This window comes from Amblyomma maculatum, chromosome 6 (genome assembly GCF_055883805.1).
Source record: "Amblyomma maculatum isolate TAMU_Amacu chromosome 6, ASM5588380v1, whole genome shotgun sequence".
NCBI lineage: Eukaryota > Metazoa > Arthropoda > Arachnida > Ixodida > Ixodidae > Amblyomma > Amblyomma maculatum.
In genome coordinates, this window is record NC_139349.1 from 100,630,311 (window position 1) to 100,657,359 (window position 27,049).

The 27,049-nt window shown below is 47.9% G+C and overlaps 1 protein-coding gene across 1 annotated transcript in view; it reads left to right on the forward strand.

Moving 5' to 3' along the window:
- Positions 1-27,049, forward strand: part of LOC146186429 (cysteine dioxygenase type 1) — a 99,756-nt gene that overhangs the window by 69,049 nt on the left and 3,658 nt on the right. Inside the window, exons 2-4 of the mRNA XM_084607192.1 lie at positions 12,914-13,031; positions 13,392-13,515; positions 25,338-25,507. Coding sequence (XP_084463318.1) covers positions 12,914-13,031; positions 13,392-13,515; positions 25,338-25,507 — 412 coding nt within the window. The remainder of the gene's footprint in view (positions 1-12,913; positions 13,032-13,391; positions 13,516-25,337; positions 25,508-27,049) is intronic.

The following is a 27,049-nucleotide window of genomic DNA, read 5'->3' on the forward strand; positions in this document are numbered from 1 at the left end:
GGCTATGTCGACCCGGCCTTCACTTGGTAGCGTGCAGAGACTCGGGGTTGAAGTAGGATTGAATCTTCGAAGTTGGTAAAATATATACAAGCAGGTTTAATGGCACTTTGAGAAAACTTATTTACAGGATTATTTACATGAAAAAAGAAGGGTACATAAGCAAAATGACAAGCGTTAAGAGTTCATAGCGAGAAGCGACTGGATGAGCCGTTTACCCAGGGCCCAGAGCGACATTTCGTGCTCTGCAGCGTCCTTAAAACCCCCTATGTCCAGCCCCTCTCTGAAGATGCTGACCAACCAAATCCAGGGCACGCCCCTCAGGTATCGGCATCCAATCGAACACATCACTGCACTGATGGTCTGAAGCACTGACTGGTCCGGCATTCATTCGTTGGGCGTGATCACTTGTTGGCGGGAAAAGCTTGGGAACGGCGAGGAGAGGAGGTACATTTCTATTCTTCAGCAAAGAAACCACAGGCTGGTTCTGACAAGGGGTTTTACTTCTCAGAAACCCGAGTGCACGTGGCGCCGCATCCGCTCCCAGCATTGTCCGTTTTCGACAATTGCAAATCTTTCCTGCATTCCTGGGAAATCACTTAATGGCTGTATGCGTCATGCTCCTTTCTTGTCCTGCAGGTCAGCGGACATGTCACTCTGTCGTCTCCTTTGAAAAGTAGACATTCCTCACTGGACGATAGCCCTTCTCGACTGGAAGGGTGAACAAAAGAAAGCACTTCCTGCTATTTCCCGCAGGGGGACGTTTCTTTGTGTTTTTCCAGACGTTCTCTTGACAGGGTCAATTTGGCATTTGCAGAGTGTCCACAAAGCAAAACAGGCTTACAAAACAGGATTCCTGGAAACAGGCTCACTTAGAGCCATTGGACCATCACCACATATTCACAGCACTTATCCATGCCCACAGGCGAACAATAGAGCGCGCAAATGCGGATGCTTGGTCGTAACACCCCTCGTAATTTTTTTTCCCCCTCTTACCTCATCGGAGTTGAGCAGTTCCCAAAACTTGTTTTCAAATTGTCGCAAACACTGCTCAGCGGAGCGACAAAGTTTCATGCTGTGGGCAGCAGATTTCATTATTAGTATGTATGCGGGTGATCGTCATGCATGCGTGAATAGGTCCAATGGAAAGTGTTGCTTTTAGAGACGCACGATCATTCACAGTGTGTTTTTGGCAGTCAAAGAGCCCAGGGGATTTGCTTCGGTGTAGAGTGGCTGCTCTAGCGTTCGTAGAACTCCTGCTCATTGCACAGTGCCAGGTAAAACATCATCTTGCCTTCACTGGATTGGGATCAACGGAGATGCATTACTAGCCACAGGAAGCAAACATCTTGGGCTCTATACTTTTGACAAAGGGTGTATCGCATCTGCCAAAAAGTAACTAGGCCGCACTTTTTTTTTTGCTTCCCTCTCGTATATTACGATACTCGTAAGACTTTCCAGAAGATCAAAACGTCTTAAAAGTTTTAAAACGGCTCGTATTTACCCTGAGGTTTACATTTAGAGGCGGCATGAATGCTTCGCGATGCGAATGACCCTGCATCCTATTTACTTTTTTGGCAAAGACGGTAGATCGGTAATCCGTTACCGCGGCGTCAAAAGGTGTTTCTACGGCATCCTCCAAACATCGTGCAGAAAAAAAGAAAAGGAACAGCAGCATCTTGGTGCCTCCACATGCCTGGCCCCCAGAGCAGCTGCGAATCGCGACGTGTACGTGGAAGAGGCCGTTTATACGTCCCGCCGCCTTCTTTGTCGCGCAGCCTGGAACAGCTGTGGAGGGCGGCAGTTCTATAGTTTCAGCCCAAGCTTGTTTGTTTTTCGTGCTCTTTAACGGGACCAGCTGACACAGCTGCCGCTTAGTCTTCGCTGAGGAGCATGTGTCGTACGGTGCTCTGCTTATGTGAGCACAAGTTGGCCGCTTCATATACGCTGGCAGTAACGCCTGTGCTTTCGGCGAAGGGGAATTGAAACGACGTTTGATCGTTCACCCAGATAACTGCGCATGCGTGTTAGGGAACCTCGCGTTGTCGACACGAAGACTCTTGCCAAACTGGCTTGGCCAACCTGAATCAATCAAGTGCAGCTTTGTGACTTGAGAAATCATTGTCTGATACTGCAGCCACGCGCCTTTTGCGACAAGGGCGTCAAGCGACAGAGGATATTGGAGCGCATTTCACTTCACATGGCTGACAATGTACAGCTCGCACATGTACGTGGTGGTAAATGTTCTTTGACATTTCCAAGGACAGAGCTGCATAATTACTGTGAGGTCTAATATATTTGCGTGATCATGGATGTATAAGGCGTGGGCTGATTACACAACGCCGCTGACATTAGAGAAGCAGCTGATGGCAAATTGAGGTCGGCCTGCTTCGATAAATTGCCGAGGCTTGACGAACAGTCGCCTCTTTTCGCTGAAAACTGAGCTTTTTTTATGCTAAGAAATGTAAAAAAAAAAAAAATAAAAAAAATAGACTGTATGCGTATGTCACCGCCACCGGCCGCGGCTGCATGGGTAGTTTCGCGAGCGAACTGCGATGGTCAAGTGATCGACCCCTTCCCCCTTTCTCCGTGTATTCTTGAGGCTACGCTACGCCGTCTTTTACCAGTATAGCGGTGATCACAAAGTTTCTCTTAATTTTGACGTCACAAACGTGAATCGAGTGGCGGGAAAGTTTTGAACCAATTGTTTTTTTTTTTTTTTTTCCCCAGCAGTAAATGCCTCTTCGCAGCCGGAACAGATGTTACGTGCACAAAGTCAGAAATATCCCCCACAAATCGTTTTAACCAAGAAAAAGAGTCCGAAGTTGCTCGTGCCCGTGAGAGATTATTTTTATCTTGCTATAAGTAGCACGTCCGTCACTGTGCACCTTCAGCGTGGGAATAAATAGTAAAAAAAAGAAGCTCGAAAACGCGGCTTCTTCTGACTCGTTTATTCTAAAATTTACTTTGTCTTGCTCCACAACTGTAAGTCAAGCATGGCGCATTTGCCAGTGAAGGTACTGTTTGTTATGGGCCGGTTCCATACGTCCTGCAGTCCGTAGTGTCTCCTTTTCACAATGAATGCTGTTAAGCTGTCATCTCGCGCTCCGCTGCTGTTTTTACATAACTGTGTACTGTGTACTATACAGCTATGCTCGAACCAATCTGTCTCTGAGCTAGCCCAGAGACCGATACTGGCTATATATAATATAGTTAAGCGTTTGTCCTCGATGGGCAAGTCACCTGCCTTTGTTGGAATCGGTCCCTTGTGTATACTTTAGGCTGCCATAATGTCGCTCTTTCGCCAAAATGCCCATATTTCGCGCGCCATCTTGAAGGCGAAACAGGCAGAAATATTTCGTCGACCTCGCGAGTAATTCGGTCGTGTAGCCGTACCGGCACTTTGATGCGGCAGGCTCAGCATCTGTCAAGTGTGGCACTTCGTGGAAAAGGAGGAAAAGACCAAGTTCGGCACACATCAAAGCTGTTTGTTGCGCTATTTGTCATGCTTTTGTTGAATCGCTGTCGTGTCACGATTTTCTCGCACTTTGTCATGCCGCGACTTACACTTAATCTCTAATGATGAAGCCTATCAGAGACAGCGTCATTTTTTTTTTCGCGGTATTTCATTTCAGTTGCTTGGCAGTAAAGATTTATTTTCTGGTTTTTGTTTTTCGCGTAGGACCCGGCGCGTGACCTTAGCCTTCTTGTATTTGCCTTTTTTGTAAAAGAATTCTTGCCAGTAATGTAACGGCATCGCAGAGGACGCCATTGTAGAGGACGCCGCAAAGCCTTTATCTGTTATACCTCCGTCGTGACAAAACCATATTATGTCTGTTTTTATTTAGTCTTTTTTTTACCATACGTGACCGGATCTGTTTGGAACGATCATGATAGCATGCAACAGTTTCCACGATGTTAGAGGTTGCAGTGTTCTAGGCACCTTATCTGGAATGTTCCCAGTAATCTTTAAATACATCGATAGTTTTCATTTTAGCACTAAAACCTCCAGTCGCCGATTTCTGCGATGTCTATCCGAAGCCTCTCCGTGACCTTGAAATAAAATGACACTTTATGGCCTCAGAGTGGGCAAGAATGAAGGCAACTGTATAAGCACTACGTCATCACCGCAGCAGGACACACCGTCATCGCATTGCCCTCTCAGGGTGTGTTAAGCAGTTCATAGATATTTTAGTGCATGGCCCCCAGCTACCGATTTCGCCGACTTTTGCCTGCAGCCTGCTTGACCTCGAGGACCGAACCTCGAACCGAAACCGGAGCGAAACATGACGTGCTGGCGCACCTAATATCGCATTTTGCGTAACCACGCTAACGCACTTTTTTTATTACTTTTAGTTCTGGCAGCTGGCGCTAGTTCGACCAAGTGCAGTTGGAACGCTGTGCCTGCCTGCTCCCCAATCATCCACCTCACTTTCAGTGCCCGTCGTGAAAGCCACGTGACGCTATATGTTGACACATGTGTATCGCAACAACGTACACTTTTTTTTTCTTAGCAGGGATGTAATAAGGATCTTTTCCAATGAATGAATCCCGACAGAAAACCAGTTCAGTCTTCGTTATTCAGTAAATATTACATGCGTGCGACGTGCGACTCGCTCACGCGCGCAAGCGACTGAGTAAGAGAGGGCGATGAGAAATTGCGCCCGTGGAGGGGGGATAGAACATTCGCCGCAACAACGTTTGGCAGCAGCAGGGGAAATAAGAAGCATAACAGCAGGTAGTGTTTATGTTTGCACCTCAAGGCCAACGTCCGCGGGGTGCGCCATGCACTTGTGATTTGGGCGTCGCGTCCAAGGCTCGGCTGCGATAGCCAGCTACGCAAACAGGAGGGAAACGGATGCGTCGGTGCTCCAACAACGGTGTATCCAATTGAAGGAACGTGTACGCGATTCAGTTGTGTGCCGAAGAATGAGTGCTTTTGCACTGTTTCCGTGCCGCGCTCCCTTCTCTGCCCTCCCCTTGCTGTCTCCACACTTTGCGCATCAGTGCCGGATTTCCTGTGCACTCAATACTGCCAAGAGGCAAGCTGCAGAGAAGAAAGGCGTGGCCATCCCGGATATTTAAACTACTCGCAAACTGAATAGAATGCTTGATAAACAACACTAACTCCGCGCGAACCGCTGCATGGATGCTTAGTCCTTGCGTGATTAAGATTGGCATATTGTTATGGGCGGAGCAAAACCAATTAAGCAAGCGCACAGCGACGTCACGCACATAGCGTTTCTACATTTCTCCCTTTTATTTTGTTTCTTCTTTCTCTCTTGACGCCCCGCCAGGGTGGTGCAGTGGTTACGGCGCTCGACTACTGTGCACAAAGACGCGGGATCTAATCCCGGCCTCGGCGGCTGCTTCTCGATGGAGGCGAAAAGCAAGGCGTCCGTGTGCTGTGCGATGTCAGCGCACGTTAAAGAACCCCAGGTGGTTGAAATTTCCAGAGTCCTCCACTACGGCGTCTCTCATAGCCTGAGTCGCTTTGGGACGTTAAAGCCAACAAACCCACCAACAAACCATCTTTCTCTCTTGACCGGTTTGCAGCTGTTCCAAAGACGAGCTTCAGTTTCACGACGCCTCAGGGAGGGCTCCCAGTAACGGCTGTCGCTGTAAAAAAGGCAAGACAGGTCAAAGCGCGGTGGGCTGATTGTGCATTCGTGTTAGTTTTGCGGAGGGCAGTGCGTTCGCTTTGTGTGTAGTCTGTTCGTGTCTGATGCCAACTTCCAATCTTCGAGGGCTCCCGACTTTCCAGAGATGCGGTCAGTGCTTTATCTTGTTGTAGTCTTGTTGAAGTAGCATTAGTTTGCCGCTGCTGCTTTCATTGTGCGGTTACTGGCAAGCAGGACAATCTCTAATTATAGTTTCATGTTGACATTCAAAAGACGCGAACAATGAGAGGTGCACAATATAAAGAAAATAGGGTGAGACGTCCGCACTCGACAGGATGGTTTGGTTTGTGGGGTTTAACGTCCCAAAGCGACTGAGGCTATAAGAGACGCCCTAGTGGAGTACTCCGGAAATTTCGACCACCTCGGGATCTTTAACGTGCGCTGACATCGCACAGCACACGCGGACGCCTCTTCGTTTCGCCTCCATCGAAACGCAGCCGCCGAGGTCGGGTTCGAGCCCGGGTATTCCGGACAGTAGTCGGGCGTCTTACCACTGCACCACCCCGGCGGCGCAGGCGAAGACAAAATTCACTTTCGCATCTATAGAAGTCGGCATGTTTTTTGCTTCATATTTTAGCCGGGTATTGTACGAGGCAGCAGTTACGATGTATTTGAACGTGGGAGATAATTTGACTTTGAGAACATAAAAAAAAAAAAAAAGACGAAATTCAGTGTAAGCATGCTAAATATTAATTTTCGTCGTACGGAGGAAGCGCTAGCTATAGAATGCATTTCCAAGAGCAAAGAAAGACTGAACACAATCGTTCAGAATCAACAAAAGATCAATTCTATACTTGTTTTGTTTAGTGTCGCTTGTAATGTGGCAGACGGCTCGGCGGCACTGATATGTTTAATTGCTTCTTCAGAAAGTGTGACTACACGGCTCACTAATTTCTCTAGATAACGAAACAGCTGCTAAAGTATTTTGGTGGCGATTTTGGTTCTTGGTATTGGTAAATCGCTTATTTATAAGCTGTGAAGGCAAGGGTAACTTTGAACACCTGTGCTGTCCTTCGTTAGTAGTTTATTGTTCGCGCTGTTTACGAGTCCATGCTCTCTCTATGTTTGTGCGCGTGGTGCAGATCTGTGAGATGATTAAAAAAAGATAGGTTTAACCTGCGGCTGAACACAATTAATGAAGTAATTACCATGGTTAATGAAGTAGGAAATCTGTTTCTGCCGCAGTATGGACACGATAGCGCGAACCACATGTTCAAAGCAGATCAGGCATACAGCTGGATCCTCGTTCACCAATGTCGCGGTGTATTGCTTACCCATCTCTTCGTTAAAACTAACGTCGCCGCGACCGACTCTCAAACGCTAGAGAAATGCCAGCAAATATCCTGCCAGTGCATTTCAGATACCGGACGCGCTAGCAAGAGGGTCGGTTTTTCGAATCGCCTAATCATGATCATGGCAAAGAGGTCCATTAACGTCGGTGCCAATACTGCATTGTGTTCGGCACACCTAAATTCCACGAAACTGAGATCCAACACTCGCCCAACTGTGCTCGGATTATAAAGATCGGAGCGCATCTAACGTCGAGTGTCGTCGGTGTGCTTACCAAGGTTAAATGAAGGTCAAATTCAGGCACGGAACAGTGCCCGACTTTTGCGTTGAGTAGAGTTACCCCTCTACAATTAAGAACCTGGTTAGCATCCACGTTGCTCGCTGAAACAACTGCCCACTTAAGCAGTAAAGCTCGAGGTCTCCTATTATCGCATCCGCGCTCGCAGCAGCGGTATTCAAAGATCGAGACGAATCAAGGCAGGGAGAGGGCGAAGCAAGTGTCCTTTCCTCTCTTCATTGAAAGAATTCAATTATAGATGTCAATTAAGTGGTGTTGTAGTGCGCAGTTCTTTTTAAAGCAAGGTCGTCGCCTACGCTGCGCGTTCCACATGGCAGTGTATACAGCCCTATCTCCAACCACGAGCTATACACAAAAGGCAAACGTATTCAAACTACGTTCCTTTTAAACCTTGCTCCGGCTGCCCCAGCCAGAGCCCTATTCCGCTGGCCGGTCAGTTCTTGGTCTCGTTAATCTTATCGGCACAGAAGGGCTGCCTGTCTATGCAAACAAAATGCTTACTTTTGTTTATCCACGCATTGACCGCTGCGCATATATCGCGGAGACCTGTCTGCACGGTGGAAAAATAATCGGGGGAGAGCGTTACGTCACGTGGCCACTCTTCGCAAAACGCGCTCGTGATGTCGGTCCTTCCCCCGTTTTTCGCCCTCCAAGTCTGCGTCTAACGACTTGGCTCACGAAGCAGATGTCTGCAGTGGCGAGAAAAGGCGTTTTTCTTTTGCAGTGTGTCTGCCCCTATGGCTTGAGGAAGCTTTCCTTGGGGAACCAGTGACAGACAATGAAGCCCCCCTCCCGACCTTGTGTTCTGCGCATGCGTGACGTAGTGCATTCGCCGGCGCGCAATCCTATCTTCTGCTCATTCGCGACGGTCTAGTCCATCAACTTCCGGCTCTGTCTTCCGGGCTTTCATGAAGATGCTGTCGTCCGGCTCCATTGCTCGGCGACACCTTTTGTTACGCTCGACGCTTTGCACCTTACTCGAGCTAGTTCCGCCGCAATTACACGTCTGCGCGTGGTGCGATTACCTTTGCACAACACTCCACTTACACCCTCCAGAAAGGGTGCGTTGAGGTACTGATGCACCCTTTTAGTGGGTGCACTAGTGCTGCTTGCTGCACCTGTTAGAAGGGCGCAACAGTACCTCAGTGCTCCAGGTGTAAGTTTTAGTAACAAGGTGGTAATAATAATAATAATAATAATAATAATAATAATAATAATAATAATAATAATAATAATAATAATAATAATAATAACAATAATAATAATAATAATAATAATAATAATAATAATAATAATTGAAAGGGGTTTCAAATAATTGGTTTCAAAATACTTTAATGACTTTAAAGTTTAGAATGACTTTAGAGCGGGGAGCCAGTCACATCTTACAATACCTTCCTTAAAATATCCCGTACTAGTGGCTCCGTACTTGCCTTGTCAGGCTGGAGCGATGGCTCGGTTAGTGGTTGCGACCAAGCCATCGCCGCAGTCTGGCAAAGCGCGTATTAAGCGTGCCACTACACTTCTCGGGTATCGCCGTCTTCATCAATTTTCATTCGAGCATAAGTCTGTCTCAAGGAAATACTTATCACTCAGGCACTTGCACGTGGAAGCTAAAATTTGAACGTGTACCGCATCCGCTTGTGAAGCAACGCCGCGCCGCAGCTGCTAATGAGTTTTTGGACTGCTCTACGTCGTTGCTATGGGAAAGAGCAGAGATAGAGAGCGAATCTAGCCGTCTGCACTGCCGGCCTACAATTCAGAGCCTTCTACAGCTGCACACATTGAAACGGCAAATGCCAATATGCTCACGCTGATCATTGCGTTAAGCTTAAGCTCTGTGAATTTTGCTTGATCGGTCCGCGCATGCGCCGGCGCACCGATTATAGATACCACCGCTAGCAATCACGTGGTTTCACCACGCGGGTGACACTCGCTTATTTTAACTTTTGATGACTAGTCTTATTGTCGGACGCGCCCTTCCGAGTGTTTTTCCCCCGATGGCTGTCTGCGCCGAATCTCTTTGTCCTGGAGTTAACGCGCCGACTTTACAGCGCGCGCTGCGGCCGGACACGTGCACCGTATGCACACTCCCTCCAGCCTTGCTAACCATTCATAGCCTGCCTTTATTCTGCGGACACAATACTGTACCAACTATAATCGATGCGCGCGCCCATTCGCGCATCGAAGCACCCTAATTAATTGCGTGCCTCTTTGGGGGAAACATTCTTGGCAGTGGTAAAACCGCATCGTAGAAGGCGCCGCAAAAAGTTTACCGCTGCTTGCCTCCACTTTTAAAGCTCTATGCCGTGCTTCCTTCTGGCGCTGCCTGCGAAGACGGCTAGGCGATGCGCGCGGGGCCTTGAGTGCGAATCAAGGTGGCACGTGAGGCATCCCTCTTCCCCTTTCGTGGCTGACAGCATCGGAGAAGGCGTGAAAAACGACAAACAAAACGCCAGCAACATAGGCGCATCTCTTCACACAGAGACGCAGCTGGAGCGTCGGCAGTCTCAATAGGGGGAAGGCCGGGCCCTCTCGGGCGAGCACTTCTTCGATCTGAGTCACGCGGCATCTCGATTGAGCTGTTTGTGTATGGGCGCGTTACTGGATGTCCTCTCGTCGTGCAACGCATTTGCGCAGCAGGATTGCGTCGCGGCGAATTGTAGCACGATCCCTTATTTATTTTTTTTATAACGTTCAACGCGCATTATCAATGCCGTCACCAAGGTGCGCAACAATGTGCTTCGCGTATTCAGAAGCATGTGTCAGCACTGCCTGATGCTGTAATTCACGTATAGATACTGAATTAATCACGACAGCTATGTTTGTTAGTCACTGATTTATGCGTGCTTGTAAGCACGCCGGCACTTGTTGTTGTGGCTGTAGGAAGAAGGAAAAGAAAATGCGCGGGCCTGCTACTGGCTCTGCAGCTGAGCCACCTCCGCTGCCTCGTGCAGACATCATCATCATCAAATATGATGAGGCAACCAAAAAGAGAATAAAATAATATGCCTCTGCCCGTGCCACTCTAGGTATAACAGGCTCAATCCAATCGAATATAAAAGAATTGGTCCCGAAGGACAAGCTTGGTCTGTGTTTGCACCCGTAGGCGAAAGAACCCGAAGATTCCAAAAAAAATGCGGGAATCTCTACGCAGCGGCCCACAGCCGGAGAGCGGGCCCGGGGAGATCCCCCGTGATCTCCCCTGGGAAGTAGAGGGAAGGGATGGGACAAGGAAAAGGGAAATGGGATATAGGGAAAGGGTTATGGGACTGTAGGAGGGATCGGGGCAGCTTAGGGATTTTCTCAAATGATCCTGATTCGATTCGAGCTCCAATTCCTTGGCCTCAGTTGAGGGCGAGCACTCGCTTTAGCCAATGCACGGCCCTCGGCCTTCAAGCGCATTCACATCCACGTCACGTTCGCCGGGTCTCCGCCACATGAGACAGGCTGCTGGGCCACATTGGGGTTCCCCGTCCCCCAAGTCAGGCTCCCTCGCCCCGACTGTACTAGGGCTACTGGAGGGGCGCATTTCGCCATACTAAGATTCTTTCAGCCCTACTCCAAGGTACTATAAGAGAGGTGCCCAGAGTCACCTGTTGTAGACAACCCTCCATTCACCGTTTTCTCTCCAACATAGTATGTTGACGGCTAATTTCTGGTTGACCACTCCAGGTTCACCGTCTGATAATGTCCGCAAACTTACTCGTGCACGCACCTACAGAGGTACGGCACTGAGGGGTCTCCACTCCCCAAGTTGGCCCTGAGTCAGCGAGCCGCGGTTCCCTTAGTACTTCGCGAGCAGCGCCACCGGGCCTTTGGCAGCGGGCTGGGCTTTCCCTCGGCCAGCACTACCGCCCAGGACCAAGGGGTCTCAAACCCCCCGCTTCTTCCGCGGCTAGCAAGCCGCGGTTCCTTACGTACTGCGCGGGCAGAGCCACCTTTAGGTGGCCGGCTGGGCTTACCCATGGCCCGCCTACTAACCTCGGTTCTGCGGGGCGTTGCCCCCTGGAGGAGGTCCAAGTCAGCGAGCCGCGGTTCCTCTCGTACTACGCGAGCAGCGCCATTGTTCCCTTAATGGCCGGCTGAGCTTTCCCTCGGTCAGTCGTACCGACTCGGTTCCTCACAAGGGGACTTTACTTCCCCTTAATGCAAGCATATGAACCAGCCAGTCGCGGTTCCTCACGTACTGCGCGGCTGAGCCGTTGTCCCCTTACAGCCGGCTGGGCTTTCCCTCGGCCAGCCAACTGACTCGTATCATTGCGGGGTCTGACTCCCCTGAGTAGTTCTGCGTGTTCGTTGAAGATACTGACAGTGAGGGACACATGTGCTTTAGCACATTGTGCGACCACCCTCTTTTCCCAAGTTTCTGGCTTACTAGAAACCATGTAGGCTACTTTGACACCGTCTTTTTCGCCTTTTCGAGCCTAAAGGCAAGTTCCCCAGAACCTGGACTTGGTTCGCCCCAGCCGCGGCCCCGCGAGGACCCGCTCCCCCTGGCAGCGGAAACCTACGTGTCTGCGGCTGGGAGATGCGCTCTCTCGCACCGAGGGGTAATTTTGATCCAACATACGGAGTCGGCTAACTGCATTTCCTTTAGTACTCTGCAGCTACGCCACCGTTCCCTAGGCGGCGGGCAGGGCTTTCCCTCGGCCTACCGACCGCCCCGTACATTGGGAATTTTGTTCTGCTTTTAATCGAATTCCACGTGCCCAGTCCGAACCCCTTCAGACTTGCCCCGTGTTAGGCGTCGGGCTACGTGGGCGCGGCACGCTCACAATGCCGCAGGGAGTAAGCTGACAACCTCCCCGGGGATTCGCAACCCCTCAGTGTGGGTTCCGGCTGCACCCATACTATAGTGCCTATACCCATACTGACCGCTGGCCGTTGCAACTGGACAAAGCCTAGCAGCCTTAACCGCACTGGCCCATCCAGCTGGCGGGGGGGACCGCGCGCGGGTCGCCAGATCGGATTTGCCCCCCCCCCCCCCTCGTGCAGACAGAAGAGAAAAGGAAGAGGGAGAGAAAGACGCGCGCCGCGACAACAGCCGTCGTCCACCATCGAAACGGTGCCGGGTGCAATGACGGCCTACAACAGATAAAAATTCTGTGGCAGGGCACGGATGCGTGCATATCAATGCATGGCCTTGGTAATCGGCCGATAACCGACCTTTGGCGTTCGTCGCTTCGCTACATTGAACACCACTTGCCATACCATAAATAGTATAGGGCCTCTAAACTACGCCGCGTTGCACAAGTAGGTCGAGAGCAATAATTATTCTTTAGGGCATTTGATCTGCCCTGACTGCTTTGACTGCACGTCGTCAGGCCTGCCGATAAAAATAAAAAAAAATAGCACGCTTTCGAAGGCATGCGCTGTGGTATCTAACATACGCAGACTATTATCAAGCCATGACGTCATCATGTGACCGTCTGATGTGAGAAATGTTTCTTTTATGCTTGTCGTACGTACATATGTCTTGGGCCAGTGGCCTTATCTAATGTCACTGATTATATAGTATGCTCTGTAGGAGCTGCTTTTTCATACCAAGTACAATTATTATCACTAGATTTGACAGTTAACGCTCGCAGCTGCGCGCACTATAGTCTTTGTTCTGGTATTCTCAACTTTGGACGCTTTCACGGTGCAGGTATACGAGGAACCTGGTGGACGAAGGCAATGGCAAATTCAACCTGATGATCCTTTGCTGGTCCGAAGGACAAGGTAGCAGCATACACGACCACGCAGATTCTCACTGCTTCATGAAGGTATGGTACCAGTGTCTACAGTACGGAGTGCCGTAAGCTATGCACAACAGCGAACCGAATGGGTTATAGACTTCCTTCATGGCGGGAAAGCATGAAAAGGCTAAGGTCTATAGGTGAAGGATTCGTGTTTTTTTTTTCTTCTGGTTTCATCTGTCACCGCTTGCTTTCACGGGAAGTATTCACAGGAAGTATTCAGAGACCTGGATTGAGAGCATTTAGGGATAAGAGTTAATGGAGACTGTCTTGGCAACCTGCGATTTGCGGATGATTTATACATTGCCTTGCTGTAAGACTCGGGCGACGAACTGCAAAGCATGGTCAACGGGTTGCATTTAGCAGTTCGGATGACCGCCTCCGCAGGTTTTGGCCGGGACGCTAAAGGAGGTTCGCTTTGACTGGCCCCGGACGCAGGACGGCGTGGAGGCGCCCATGGTCAAGAAGGGAGAGACCGAGCTGCAGCTGAACACCGTTGCCTACATCAACGGTATGCATGCTTACGCCACGGAACTTGCTTTGGCTAGTGTACCTGGTGCGTGTACTTTTGGTCAGCTTAGGAGTCACATGAAACAGCCTTGTGCAGGACACGTCTGACACGCATCGCCTACAAGTCCTTTGTGCTCGAGTGTATATTGTCCATTTTCTTTGCCCTTTTCTGCCAAGTACAATACCAGACAAACGTCTCTAGGGCCTAAACCTGCGCGCAAAGCAGGGCGTGCACAGTGCTGAATTAGAAACATGCAGGACATCTTACAGCGTGAGCTAGCGCTAGCGCATTTTAGCACCAGAACTTGCGTTGCCCCGTCCGGTTTAATGTGCTTAGTGCGAGGTGCTGATACTCAAGAGGAGCTTGAGGTTGAACGGCGCGCCGCAGCTACTCGTTTCTTGCGACGTGTAACCGTGAGCAAGAGTGGCGAGAACATGTTAATGAGGACACCCGCTGCTTATCTGAGCAGTCACAGCGCCGTCCTACACAGCGCTGGTATGTGGCTCTTCTAGTTCGCGCGGTATATCTTTCGCAGAACTATGTCGCTAATTATGCACTGTGAATATGGGGATCATTACAAACAGCCGAATGCGTCCCAAGAACACTATCAATAAGTACTACATGGAAAAGGATAAGTTTCAGCAGAGGATTTATGCCTTTTTTTTTTTTTTGAGAAACAGTCATAGCGGCAGCTAAGGGAGTACACATTCGACTCTCTTCGCAGGACAGTCCTCGAGAGACAAAAACCTTTGCACCAACAACCGATATTTTGGATCAGGCGAGAAGCTTCTGCATAAATGGACAAATAAACCGACACGATTTGCTTTTAAGTACCTTTTTAGATATTTTAGGTACAGCGAGCATTTTCTTCCGGCGTGAATTGTGTAACAAAACGCCAACATACTGTGTTCACAAAGATCAGATCTTCATTATACGTCATGAACTAGCTTTCAAGTTGAAATTTTCTGCGATGCGCTACCGATTTTGCCTGCAGTTATCGACCTATGCAAGCTCTGCCACGGCGGCGATTTGTAAATTACGACCCATTTGGATTGCTTGACTTCTCAAAACGTGTACAAAAACAAGCCGCGAGGGGCAGTACAACATATATAGCCTGTTTTCGGTTCCATGGCTTCGTTTGGAATGATGCGTAAGGCAAATGTTCCCGGCTGATAATAATACAAAGCATGCCTTGGCGATAAAATCTTTTGTTGCACATAACATAACAAAGATTAGGATGCTTATAGTGTACATACGTAAACGCATGCCGCTGAATATTCTCTACGGTAGGTGTGAGAAAATGTCAAATACCAGAAGCCGGCTCCGTAATATTATGACCGTACCTGTACACATGAGCCAATAAACTAATTTTCCCCTATAACCACTAAATAATATTCAAAATTTTATCTAGTCTGTTTCCGTTTCAACAGCTGAGCGCTGGCTGTTGCATCGGAGGTCGATACTGATCACGCGAGCACGGAAAAATAAAACCGCGATACAATAGCTATTTCGTCCTCATTCATTACAAAGCTAAAAGACAGCCAGAATAACGAGGTACGAGTAAGATATTTATTGCAGGTTTGTGCCTCACGTCACTTATACTGAACATTGACGTCGCTGCTCTCGTTCAGCTGTTGAAAGCAAAACCGATGACATAATAAATTGTATTACAATTTATTTAGCGGTCGTAGGCAAATACCTCGGTACGGTTTGGGTAGGGTAATATTTTCTCTCTCTCTCTCTCTCTCTCTCTCTCTATATATATATATATATATATATATATATAATATATATAATATATATATATATATATATATATATATATATATATATATATATATATATATATATATATATATATATATATATATATATATATATATATATATATAATATATATAATATATATATATATATATATATATATATATATATATATATATATATACTCGTTTAAAAGCATACGCATCCGTTCTAACGTTTCTCAAAAGGCAACCTGTCCGGGTCTCCAACAGAAATCAGCGGGTTGATGTTCCGTTGGCTTAATTTCGTTATTCAAAGTTGATTTGAGATCACTGTTACGCCCGCAGAGAACTTGCTACTTGGGAATGCGGCAGCTCTTGAAAAAGGGGTGAAATATATCGGGAAAGTGTTTACTTCCTCAGAGGAACAGCTAGAATTCCATTGCTTTTTAGAATGCATAACATAACGTGCGAGACGCGTACGTGCATTAATTTGCTCAGTAATCGTGTGAATATGTTGCACTACGCGTGAAACCAAGCTGAGAACTCCATGCGGTTGGTGTTATTCATAGCCGCAAGAACGACCTCCAGCATCGCGACGAGTCGCAATGGTTTTCGGAGACAGAGGTGCGCCGTTATGTAATCAGACTCACGTTGTAAAAAAAAAGAAAAAAATGGCGGCGGCTTAGCTTTGCTAGGCCAGGATATACGTAGCGAAAGCTACGTTTAGCTGGGTTTAGCTTTGGTTTGACAATAACGGTCAGATTCGAACGTTCTCGCTGGCCGCCAACCGAATGGTGTGTTCGGTCATTCGGCGCGTCTTCTTTGCCTCTCCCGACATTCTGCTGGGGTTCGGCATCGGCTTGACATATGTCGCTCAGCTGTGGTGCATAGCTCAGCGTCTTGACGACGCCGTTTGGCGAGACGTTCTGCCCGCTCTTCAGGCGTCTTCGACGCACGCTTAGCCCTTCAAGCTTCATACTTACGCTGACGGGCTTCCTCATGTCAAGCAACGATTTCGGAGTCGTCCGAAGCAGCTTCTCGCAACTGCGGCGAAGATGCCGCGCGCAGTACACGTGCTCACCGTCACCTTGAATAGAGCGCCTCACTAGCAAAGCGAATACCCCCAGGGATTTTTATACGTCAAGCTCGGTAGCCAGGCGCAGCTGACAAACATTTGGAACAGCGTATGCTCGGGGGTGAGGCGCAACGTCACGCGTCGCGCAGCGGTGGACATAGGCGAGCCGAAGAGGCCGAATACCCGCGCTGCGGCGCAGCTAGTTTGCCATGGTAACGGCGCATGCGCAGTTCTGGCCGGTTGACAACTCGAAACACGGCTCCGACTAGCGTAGTTACGGTGCTTGCAGCGTAGTGCAGCTCGCTGCAAAATCGCACCCTTTTCGCGTCAATAACTTACATCCCTCAGAAAGGGTGTTTTGAGGTCCTGATGCACCCTTTTTTGGAGCTTTCTGTAGGGTGTGAGTTATAGACGATACACATTTAAGGGTGCGATTTTTTATTGCGAAAGTAATACTACTCCCATTTTCAGCCCTTCGTGTAGCCACGGTCGGTGGGCACGTTATGGCTGTGACGTCATGCCAGCTGCGAGAGATGGGCTACCAAGTCGAGATGTCGGGTGGCGGCGGCGGTTGGTAGGCACGGCGCGCCGCGGATGAGATGATGACGTCATGCCAGCTGCGAGAGATGGGATACCAAGTCGAGTCGTCGGGTGGTGGTGGCGGCGGTCAGTAGGCACGGCGCGCTGCAGCTGAAGCCGCGCTGCTACCGAGTGGAGGCGCTGCTGTCGCCTTTTCTCTCAAAGTTGAGAGAATGGACGCTTTGAACAGTGAAGACTCTGTCGACGTGTTCACGCAGCAGTCAGGAATGTTGGAATTCGACAAGACGGCAAGCGACGCGTTCAGGAAATAAGAAGAACGGCAACAACGGCTTAAAAAGGAGCATGTTGGCCGTGCTGCTCGACAAGTAAAGTATGATGAGACCCGGAGGAAACGGCGTACAGAAGTGACGTCGCAAGAACGAGCTGTACGTTTGAAAATGAGACTGGAAGCGTCACTTGTGAAGGCTGGTTTCACTGTGTCAACGAAGAACTTGGAAGAGCAACGACGTTCAGAGTACGCGAGAAGAGTTAGTGAATTTGGCTCGGCTACGATTGAATTTCATAGACAATTCACGAATAATCCCTTCGGAAGTGTGTGCCTCCAATGTGTGTCCAATGTGTCCCGTGTTAATCATGCGGTCAACATGATACACCCCAACTGGCTACACTATGAGCTGAACTATAGCGTAGCCATGCTATTATTGCTTTCGCAACCTACCGGGTTTAATTAAAGCTAAGCCCCATCAAATGTATTTTTTACACTGTGCAGCCTGGGACGCACAGCAAAAAAAATTTTTTTTGAAAAACTTAGGATCGAAAATATGTGTACGAAAGCGAAAGCTCACTCGCGCACTGTGACGCCCAATTTCCCACGCTTATTACATGCGGTGGGCGCCTCCGCGCGACCACTAGCTGATTGATACCCCATGTGTTTTCTGCTTCCCTGACAACACTTTCTCCAGTCTTCTTCTTCCTCAACATCTGAAGGCGCCCACTCCACTTATCCTCCTCTGAAAACATCCGCTGCTCTAGGTCACGTGGTGCTGTGAATCCTTGTCGGTAGCTAGACTAGCAGATGCATTCCAGTTAAGCAGCGAAAAGGCGACCTCACTCGGAAGCTGCAGAAAGAATGGTTGCCTTTAAGTTTTGAAGCGAAAGAGATGGCATCTCACGCCACTTTATGGAGGCCCTCGTTAGTGATATAGCGCGCCAGAGGCGACAAGAGGGGTACGAGGGCCCTGCCACGGGAGTTTTGTGCATGTCGTACCAAAGTCGCAGCTTCGGCGCCTAGACCACGGCTGACGTTGCAGTTGTTATGCGATCTGTGACATCAGTCATGACGCGAGCGAGTCGTGACGGATGTGGAGTGAGCATCGAGGAACGACGGGATATATCTGGTCTTAGCTATCATTACGACATATTGTACTCCCACCAACTTCATACATATATTACCGCAATTCTTGCTTATGACGTCCCGTCACGTGACATTCGGCACCACTACTTCCGGAGACATTCTGCGTCGCATGACACTCGCCATAATGACTGTACACTGCAAGCCATCTGCAAGCAGTACATCGCTATCAACCCATGCGTGCAGCTTGTCCTCGTATTCCTGTCACGGTCGTTGCACCGGCGCGGACGCGAAGCAGCTGTGCGACATGCCATCTGCACAAACGCGCTCATAAGTGCTATAAAACGGCTGGAGCCCGACAGACAGGCGCTTGTCGCAGCGTAATGAATTTTCAAAAAAGTGGTCGAAGGGACTGCCATATTGGAGACTGGGCTGTGCTCCTATATATATATATATATATATATATATATATATATATATATATATATATATATATATATATATATATATATATATATATATATTCCTTCACCGTGCTCCTAGCACAGGAAAAAGCTGAGAATTCTACCCCACGCCCGCTTCATATAGCCTAAAGCACTTTCTCCGGAGGATCGTGAGAAGCTCTTCGTATTAATTCGCGTTAAGGGCCCCGTGTCGCAGAAAAGTCCGTGTCGTCGTCGTCGGCGGCCGCCGTCCCGCGTCGTCCGGCGTTGGCCGTGAGCGAAACATCCCAGAAGCATTAATAAATAGGAAAAATCGCCGACCAGAGGAATCGAACGTGGGCCTCCGGGGTGCGAGACGAGCACGCTAACCACTCCGCCACGCCAGCTAAATGGTTTTAAATGGACAAAGGCGCGTCTATTGATTGCGGTGTTGTCTCAGAAATGCCCCTTAGGGAAGTGTATTGTGGCGTATAATAATAATTATGAGCATGTAAATTACAGAATTACAGAACACGCAGTTAAGAGAGTGGCAAATTACTTTTCCGCTGTACTTCCTCTTCGCTTGGCGTGCACGTAGCGCCATCATGCGTGGCGCACGGAATAAGATAGACAGGGCATGGCCTCCGAGACCTTCATCGCGCCGGCTCGGATCGGCAACGATGTTGCCGACGAACTACGACTGTAACCTGAGTCATGCTTTGGACAAGTTAACGATCGAGTGTCGTATCATGTGAACTACATCTTTGTGTCACTCAAAAGCGCGACAAGCAAATGAGTAGACAGTGCGAACGAGGCGCGATAACGCTATCGCGTTCCATTCTTAAAGGCGAAGCTTAAGCGTCCTCCAAATTTTTATCGGCCCTACATAGTTGTAAAAAAGAAATTCACCTGCGCATACTACTGGGTTATTAAGCTCAAACACCGATCACATGGTAACTTGTGATGGTCCACGTTTTTGGATAAGTATTTCAGCATTGCAGCTTGCCAGAATTTTACAGAATCACCCGAAAACTGTAGAGGCTGCTGGAGAACTTTTCTATAAGGTGAACGGAGCAGCTGGGAGCAGCCAATTTAGGGTGCCTCGATGGGCAGCGGGCGCGTGTCGAGACACCCCAGTCGATTTAAAGCCCCACAATATTGAGGGGCTTGGCGAACTGCGAGGTAACCAATGTTCTTATCCGCAGGGGCATGCCTAGCTCGAAACCTGTGGGGAGCCTATACATGTTGCGCCGGGCGGGTACCGCGGATCAACATTAGGCTCCCTAGAAACGTGCACATCTGTGAGATCTTGAGTATACAGCTTCCAGTATGTTGATGTCAAGAAACACACGAAGGGCAGTCGCAGATGTTTAGGGGACCGTAGGGCGTCCAGGTTTTAATGGCAAGATCAGAGTCCAGCTCGAGCGCTCCTTTTGCGACCGTGACCACTTCGTCCTCATCGCGGCTTCAGCGAGCAGGTAGCTCGATCGAGCCTCAGACTTGAGCAGAGTCGAGGTCATGGGGAACTAATGCCACGTAGTTACCTGACTGCGCTAAGCCGCGACGAGGACGAAGTGGTCACGGTCACAAAAGAAGCACTCGAGCTGGACTCTGAGCTTGGCATTAAAACATGGACGCTCTACGGCCCCCCTCGTCTGCGACTGCTCTTCAATTGGTTCGTGACATCTGGTGGAGGTTACTTGGCGTATTCTTGGCCGAGTTTTATTGCCACGTATGTTTCGAGCGACCTGCTGAGCTGAGCCGCGGCCAGGACGAAGCGGTCACTCGTCGCGGACGGTGCGCGGCTCAGCGCTCAGGTAGCTCGAGTCAAATACGTGACAATTTAAGCGACACGTGGGCCCGTATTCCGAGTTTGCGGATCGTTATCGAAGTGTCGCTATCTCACGTGACCTCGAGTCTTTCTTCATTCTTTATCTTCTTTCTTTCTTTATCTTCATGTATTTTTCCTGATTTACTTAGTGCTTTTTTGTGGTCTAATTATTTCTCCATTTACTGTTTATTCACTGTGTGGGCGTGACTTTCTCTGCTGTGAAATGCCGTCATATGTAGGGGCAGCTGCCCCGTCAAGCTGCTCTTCGAAGCAGCTTTTTAGCGGCTGCTCCTTTCCTTTCCTTGTAGTAAAGGAAAACTAAAGTATTATTATTATTATTATTATTATTATTATTATTATTATTATTATTATTATTATTATTATTATTATTATTATTATTATTATAGTGATTGGTCGAAACATCGGTACCACTACGAAACCGGAAGAGGTGGCAACATCATGTTTCGTTGTTTCCTCCAATCGGATGACTCGAGGTCGGGGAGATAGCGACACTTTCCATAACAATGCAAATTCGGAATACGGGCCCTAGGCACGTTCTCAGAGTTTGCGTCGTTATCAAAGTGTCGCTATCTCGCGTCACCTCGAGTCATCTGATTGGCCGAAACTCCGGAACATTATATTGCCACCTCTTCCGGTTCCGTAGTGGCAACACCCGTTACCGGCGTTTCCACCTATCAGGTGACTAGAGGCCACGTGAGCTAGCGACACTTTGATAACGACGCAAACTCTGAATACGGGCCCTAATGCGGGCAGACGATCAATAAAAATTTCCATTTTGTTAGCCACCTCGAAAATTGTTGTCGTGAGAATGATGGGTTTCAGTGTATATTGTCCCAGACACAATCTGCAACTTCATCGTAACTGTTTTGAAGAACTCTCCCGCCTCAACCGGAGGAACGCTTGCGGTGATAATGCAGAAAGTTAAATAAGTTAAATTGGTTCACAGGAAGGGAAAGGCGCAGTAACTGTCACACTTGCTCTGTGGACACCCGAACCGCGCCGTAAGGGAAGGGAGGAGGGTGGGAATGAAAGTGGAAAGAGAGAAAGAGGAGCCGTAGTGGAGGGCTACGGAGTAATTTCGACCACCTGGGGATCTTTAACGTGCGCTGACATCGCACAGCACACGACGCCTCTTCGTTTCGCCTCCATCGAAACGCAGCCGCCGCGGTCGGGTTCGAACCCGGGAACTCCGGCACAGTAGTCGGGCGTCTTACCACTGCACCACCCCGGCGGGGCTGCAGAAAGCTTGCGTGTTGACCATTTTGTTGTGTAATTGGTCTTCCAGTGGTGCTTATACCTGGTTTGGCCACGCATTATGAAAAACAGACGGTTCTGTCTGTTACGAGATTGAAGTGAAAAACTCGAACGCCAATATTCTGGCATGCCCCGCCGGGGTGGTACAGTGGTAAGACGCCCGACCACTGTCCGGAGTTCCCGGGTTCGAACCCGACCTCGGCGGCTGCGTTTCGATGGAGGGGAAACGAAGTGGCGTCCGTGTGCTGTGCGATGTCAGCGCACGTTAAAGGTCCCCAGGTGGTCGAAATTACTCCGTAGCCCTCCACTAAGGCTCCCCTTTCTCTCTTTCCACTTTCACTCCCACCTTCATCCCTTCCCTTACGGCGCGGTTCAGGTGTACACATAGCAAGTGTGACAGATACTGCGCCTTTCCCTTCCTATGAACCAATAATATTCTGGCAAAGGGCAGCGGTGGCGTCATCTTTGCCCGCGTGCTTTAAAGCCGCAGCGCTTTCCTTTAACGACGGCAGATGGCGCCACAACTGCCGTTTGCCAGAAACTGCGATGGCGTCTTTTGCTCCTCAATCTCGTCGCAGATGGTTCTGGTTTTTACCCATGCGCGGTCAAATCAGGTAAGCACCATGGTCAAACATATTACGTAACAAAATGGTCCACAAAGCGCAAGCTTTCTGCGCGGCAGCGCATTCATGTAGGCTTTCGTTCGGTCCGTTGTTTATCTTTTTCCCGTGAGTTGCATCTCGCAGTCTTTGCAATCATCGTTAATCATGGAAACGGAAACTGGATGTTATTGCGATTACTGCTTCGAGCGGCGCGTTGCATTTGTTCACGGCATGAGCTTGACCTGCGGTTCACAGTACATCGTAAAATGACGAAAGCCTGTCTGGCCGAGATATTCTAACTGGAGGGCTATAGTGGTGACGGCTTAGCATGATCCACCTCTGCGGGGAACCACTGCGTATCAGGTGACCACTTTGAGCGAGTTACGTGCTTCCTGGCGGCGCACACGCCTACCGCGTCGGACCAGTCAGCGTGCCCGCACTGGCGGCCAGGCCCGCCGTATCAGATCGCGCTGGAGAGTCCGTATGCGACAACTCCCCATTATTGACTTATAAACGTAACATGGTGAGCGGCAAAGTTTGTGATTTGTAAAGCTGATTTTTTGCTGAAAAGTGATTTTTTTTTTCTTTTTTTTTTTCAGGTTCACTAATTTCTTGGACTGTTCGATTATTTGCACCATTTTCCGAGTCCCGCCAAGTCCGAAAAAGTGGTCGGCGATTGTATTATGAAGTCATTTTTCAAAGTGGTGCCACATATATTACAGTAAAAATACATATCGCTTCCAATAACTTCATAAAATAGAGAAAGCGTTTTTTTTTAATTTTCTCCGGGAACATACTGTGCCTTAATATAGTGATAAACATTGGTGGCTATTGTATAGAAACTCTGACATTGTCTTCCCATCAAGCTCATGGGCAAGTTTTATTTTCTAGCATTTGACTTTCGCCTTGCTGCTTGTCCTATAAGGCTTTGTTGTCACACCCCGCAATACTTGAAATTGCTTTGTTCTTGCAAAAGTACGGCTGAGTCGGTCAGTGAAAACAATCTAAAAAAGCAGAAGTGTGACACGTGGGATGAAAGCACACCATGTGCATACTGTATAGGAGGCACGTGATGTGTAAACAACCGGTCTCAGATGTCATGTACTGCTGCAGTAGCTCTGCAGCATGGAACAATGAGGAGACCAACCAGATATTTTAGCCTTCGATGCTAGAATTCAATTGCCAGCCTTTTCTTAATTTTATTTTTTTTTATATTCCAAACAGATGTATTGCAAACTGTGGTTCTTGTGTTGACATTGCCAGTTCTTACTGGTGGCTTTTGACTGGGCAAATACAGTTGAAACCAGCCAGATTTCAGTTGGTTTTCATTGTTTTCATTCAATCATTCCAGTAGTCTTAATTAATGTAAATAACTTGATCATTTTGACGATACTGCTTAGCATAGCCAAAGTTATTACAAACTGTTAGTGTCAGTTTAAGGAATTAAAGATAATCACATGACCCACAAGACTCGTCAGTCACTGTGACTGCTGAAAGTAGGCTGCAATGCCATTACCACTCTCACCACAAAAGGTGGAAGCTTGCAGTACAGTTCCACGTTGAAAAAAATAATGCTTCCACATCAATGACAATGTTAGTGTGCATGGAGGGGGAGGCAATGGGAACAGAAGTGTCACTAACTTCTGGACAACTGTTTGCCAAAGCTACAGAGCTGAAATGCATCAGTTCACTGTGCAGCAGAATATAGTTCCTTCAGAAATTTTGCAAATCTGATCGTACTCTAGAACATTATACCATTAGGAAAATATTGACATTATTATTACATCAAGATTGTACTGCAATGCAAGCTTGTACAGCACTAGTGTAGTGCATTTTAAGATTGGTACATCACGTGCAAATGCGATGGCTGTGCGATCTGTCAGGAATCTTGCAAAGCGCGTCGGCTGCTTCTACTGCTGCGTTCACTCGCCAGTTCTGTAATTTTTCGCAATGTGCTTGATTCAACCGCGCTTGTAGACTGGGATATTCAATAACCGCAAATTTATGTTTATTTAGGCCTTCAGTGGTGTAAAGGAACACATTTCTTTGTCTTTGATGGCTCGAAAACTATCATTTCAAGTAAAGGTGGAAGTGCAGTAACACAGTGATGAAAGCTCTGCCCCCATAGTCATGAGTGATGGGATGTGGCCCAGATTTTGTCCTGTAATATTCCGTTCCATTCAGAAAGCATGCACAAGTGCTACCAGAAAATGTTTCCCTCTTGTATGAGGAGACCTGTGTACGCAATCATTGTGAATTTGCAATCATTGTGTGTAATCATTGTCATATGCAAAGCAGGTGTATAAACAGGTTTTAAGCTGGTACTATTCTCACAGTGAGGTTGATAAAAGACACTTCCATTAAAAGACGAATACTTCTCACATTTCAACCACCAGCCCATTTATACCCACATCTGCCATGCTTAGTTGTAATTGGAGCCTTTTTGTCTGCATTATAAAACAAACTGCTGCCTCGTCACGGTGGTGCAGTGGTTAGCGCGCTCGACTACTGTGCCCAAGGATGCGGGATCGAATCCCGGCCACGGTGGCTGCATTTCGATGGAGGCAAAAAGCATGGCGCCGTGTGCTGTGCAATGTCAAAGCACGTTAAAAAAAAACAAAACAGGTAGTCGAAATTTCCGGAGCACTCCACTACGGCATCTCTAAGCCCGAGTCTCTTTGGGACGTTAAACTAAAGCAGCGGTGTATATTGGTTTGGTTTATGTCATTTATCAAGCATCACAAGCAGCTGACTACTCATCATGTCTACCACAATGACAGAAGACAGCAAGTTTGTAGCAACTTGCATGATTTTCCTTTAGGGGCATTTTGCCCTTCATTATTTTCCTGGTTGCAGACTGCAGATGCGCTAGATTAGCAGCTACGAACAGTAGTATCTGTGCCATGCTTAAACAATTAAGTTACTGTTGCTAGAGAGAGTTGCAGAAGAGTTGTCAATCTATACAATTCTTTATGTTGCAGATTCACTGGGCCTGCACAGGGTTGAGAACCCGAGCCACTGTGAGCCCGCCGTAAGCCTCCACCTGTACTGCCCGCCCTTCGATGAGTGCTCCATGTTTGACCAGCGCACGGGACATCGTTCCAAGAGCAAGGTCACCTTCTGGAGCAAATATGGGCAGCGCACGCCATTTGTAAGCGTGACTTCTCTGTTTACTGCCGATGTAACGAGTGGTGCATGCACCCAGCATAATGCCTAGGAACAAACATCTCAAACATGTGGACTGCAAGACCTTCATTGTGCATTCACTAGCCGTATATGTTTGAACCACTGTTCAGGGAACACCATGCCAATGACATCTTCATTTCTTCACCTGTACTGCACCCCTCATTGCTGTTCAGTTTTAGACCAGCTGGTTGGTAATGTCTCACAAGTCAGTGACTAGGCATATTATATGCGCCTTTAAAATACTGGCCCATAGGAGGCAAATATTTGCAAATGCAGCCTGTGTGGTAAGGATAGTTCTAAAGTATGTGTGCATGAGCGACGAAAAATTTTACGCCTTACGAAAGTACTGTTTGGAATATGCCCATCTTAACCATAGTCGCTTCGGCGGATCTCCGATAATCATTTCATGTGCCCTGTCATATACTCGTCACTTTGATATCTCATTTTCGACAGAAATGTGTGAAGCGGTGTGGATGGAACTTGACAAATCATTTCTTCATAATAAAAACATAACTGGATCAATCTACCAGTCCCCATCATCATCATACTCAGACTTCTGTCTCGAGCTAGATAACATTCTCATAAGCCTTAATTACAAAAACATAAACGTCATTATTGCTGGAGATATTAATATTATCGATCATGGGGATCCTTCATGTTCAGATTACTTCAACTGCTTTATCGGTCGTGGATTAGAAACTTAATCGACAGTGCCAACGCGTTGTGACCTGCTCAGCTTTAGTACACTTATCAATCACATATTAATTAATATCAGCTCTCCTCAAAATAGGAATTCTAGATTTTCCAGATCACTGATCACTACCCCATGTTTATTTTTTTAACAGTATTGCCAAAGTAGACCACAATATACAAACTCTTATTTGATTACAGCCGATTTAGTTACATAATAAGACAAACCGAATGGGATATTATCCTGAATGACAACTATACTAAAACAGCATACAGTAATTTTCTAACCTAATTAGCAATGCTCTTAACGAATGCACAACAGTTCCTTGACACGAAGAATATTCTGTGCCTATACTCGCGGATATGTTTTTGTGGCTATGGAGCCACAGGGGCGGAGCTTTTGTCATGGTGTTACTACACTATGTAATTCTGGCATATCTGACCTCGGGTAGGTTTCGGTTTCAGCTCCGCCCTTGCTCGAAATAATGGCTTCCGAGCCTCCAACGACGCAGGAATGTATTTCTTTACACTACTTACGGTATAAGTGAACATATATTCGTGGTTAATTAATATCACGCGCTACGTACATTGCTGAAGCAAGCGCATTGCGAAAGCACACAGAAACCGACTGGTAGACACAGCAGCAGCAGCAGCAGCCGACGTACGCTTCGAGGGGCTGCTGGCAGATGGCGTAGCCACCCCGTTTGCACGGTGTTGTGTACTGATTTTAAAATGCACTACACTAAAGTTGTACTGCCCTATATTGTAGTACAATCTTGAAGTAATAACAACATAGGCATTTCTGTAAATATATAAT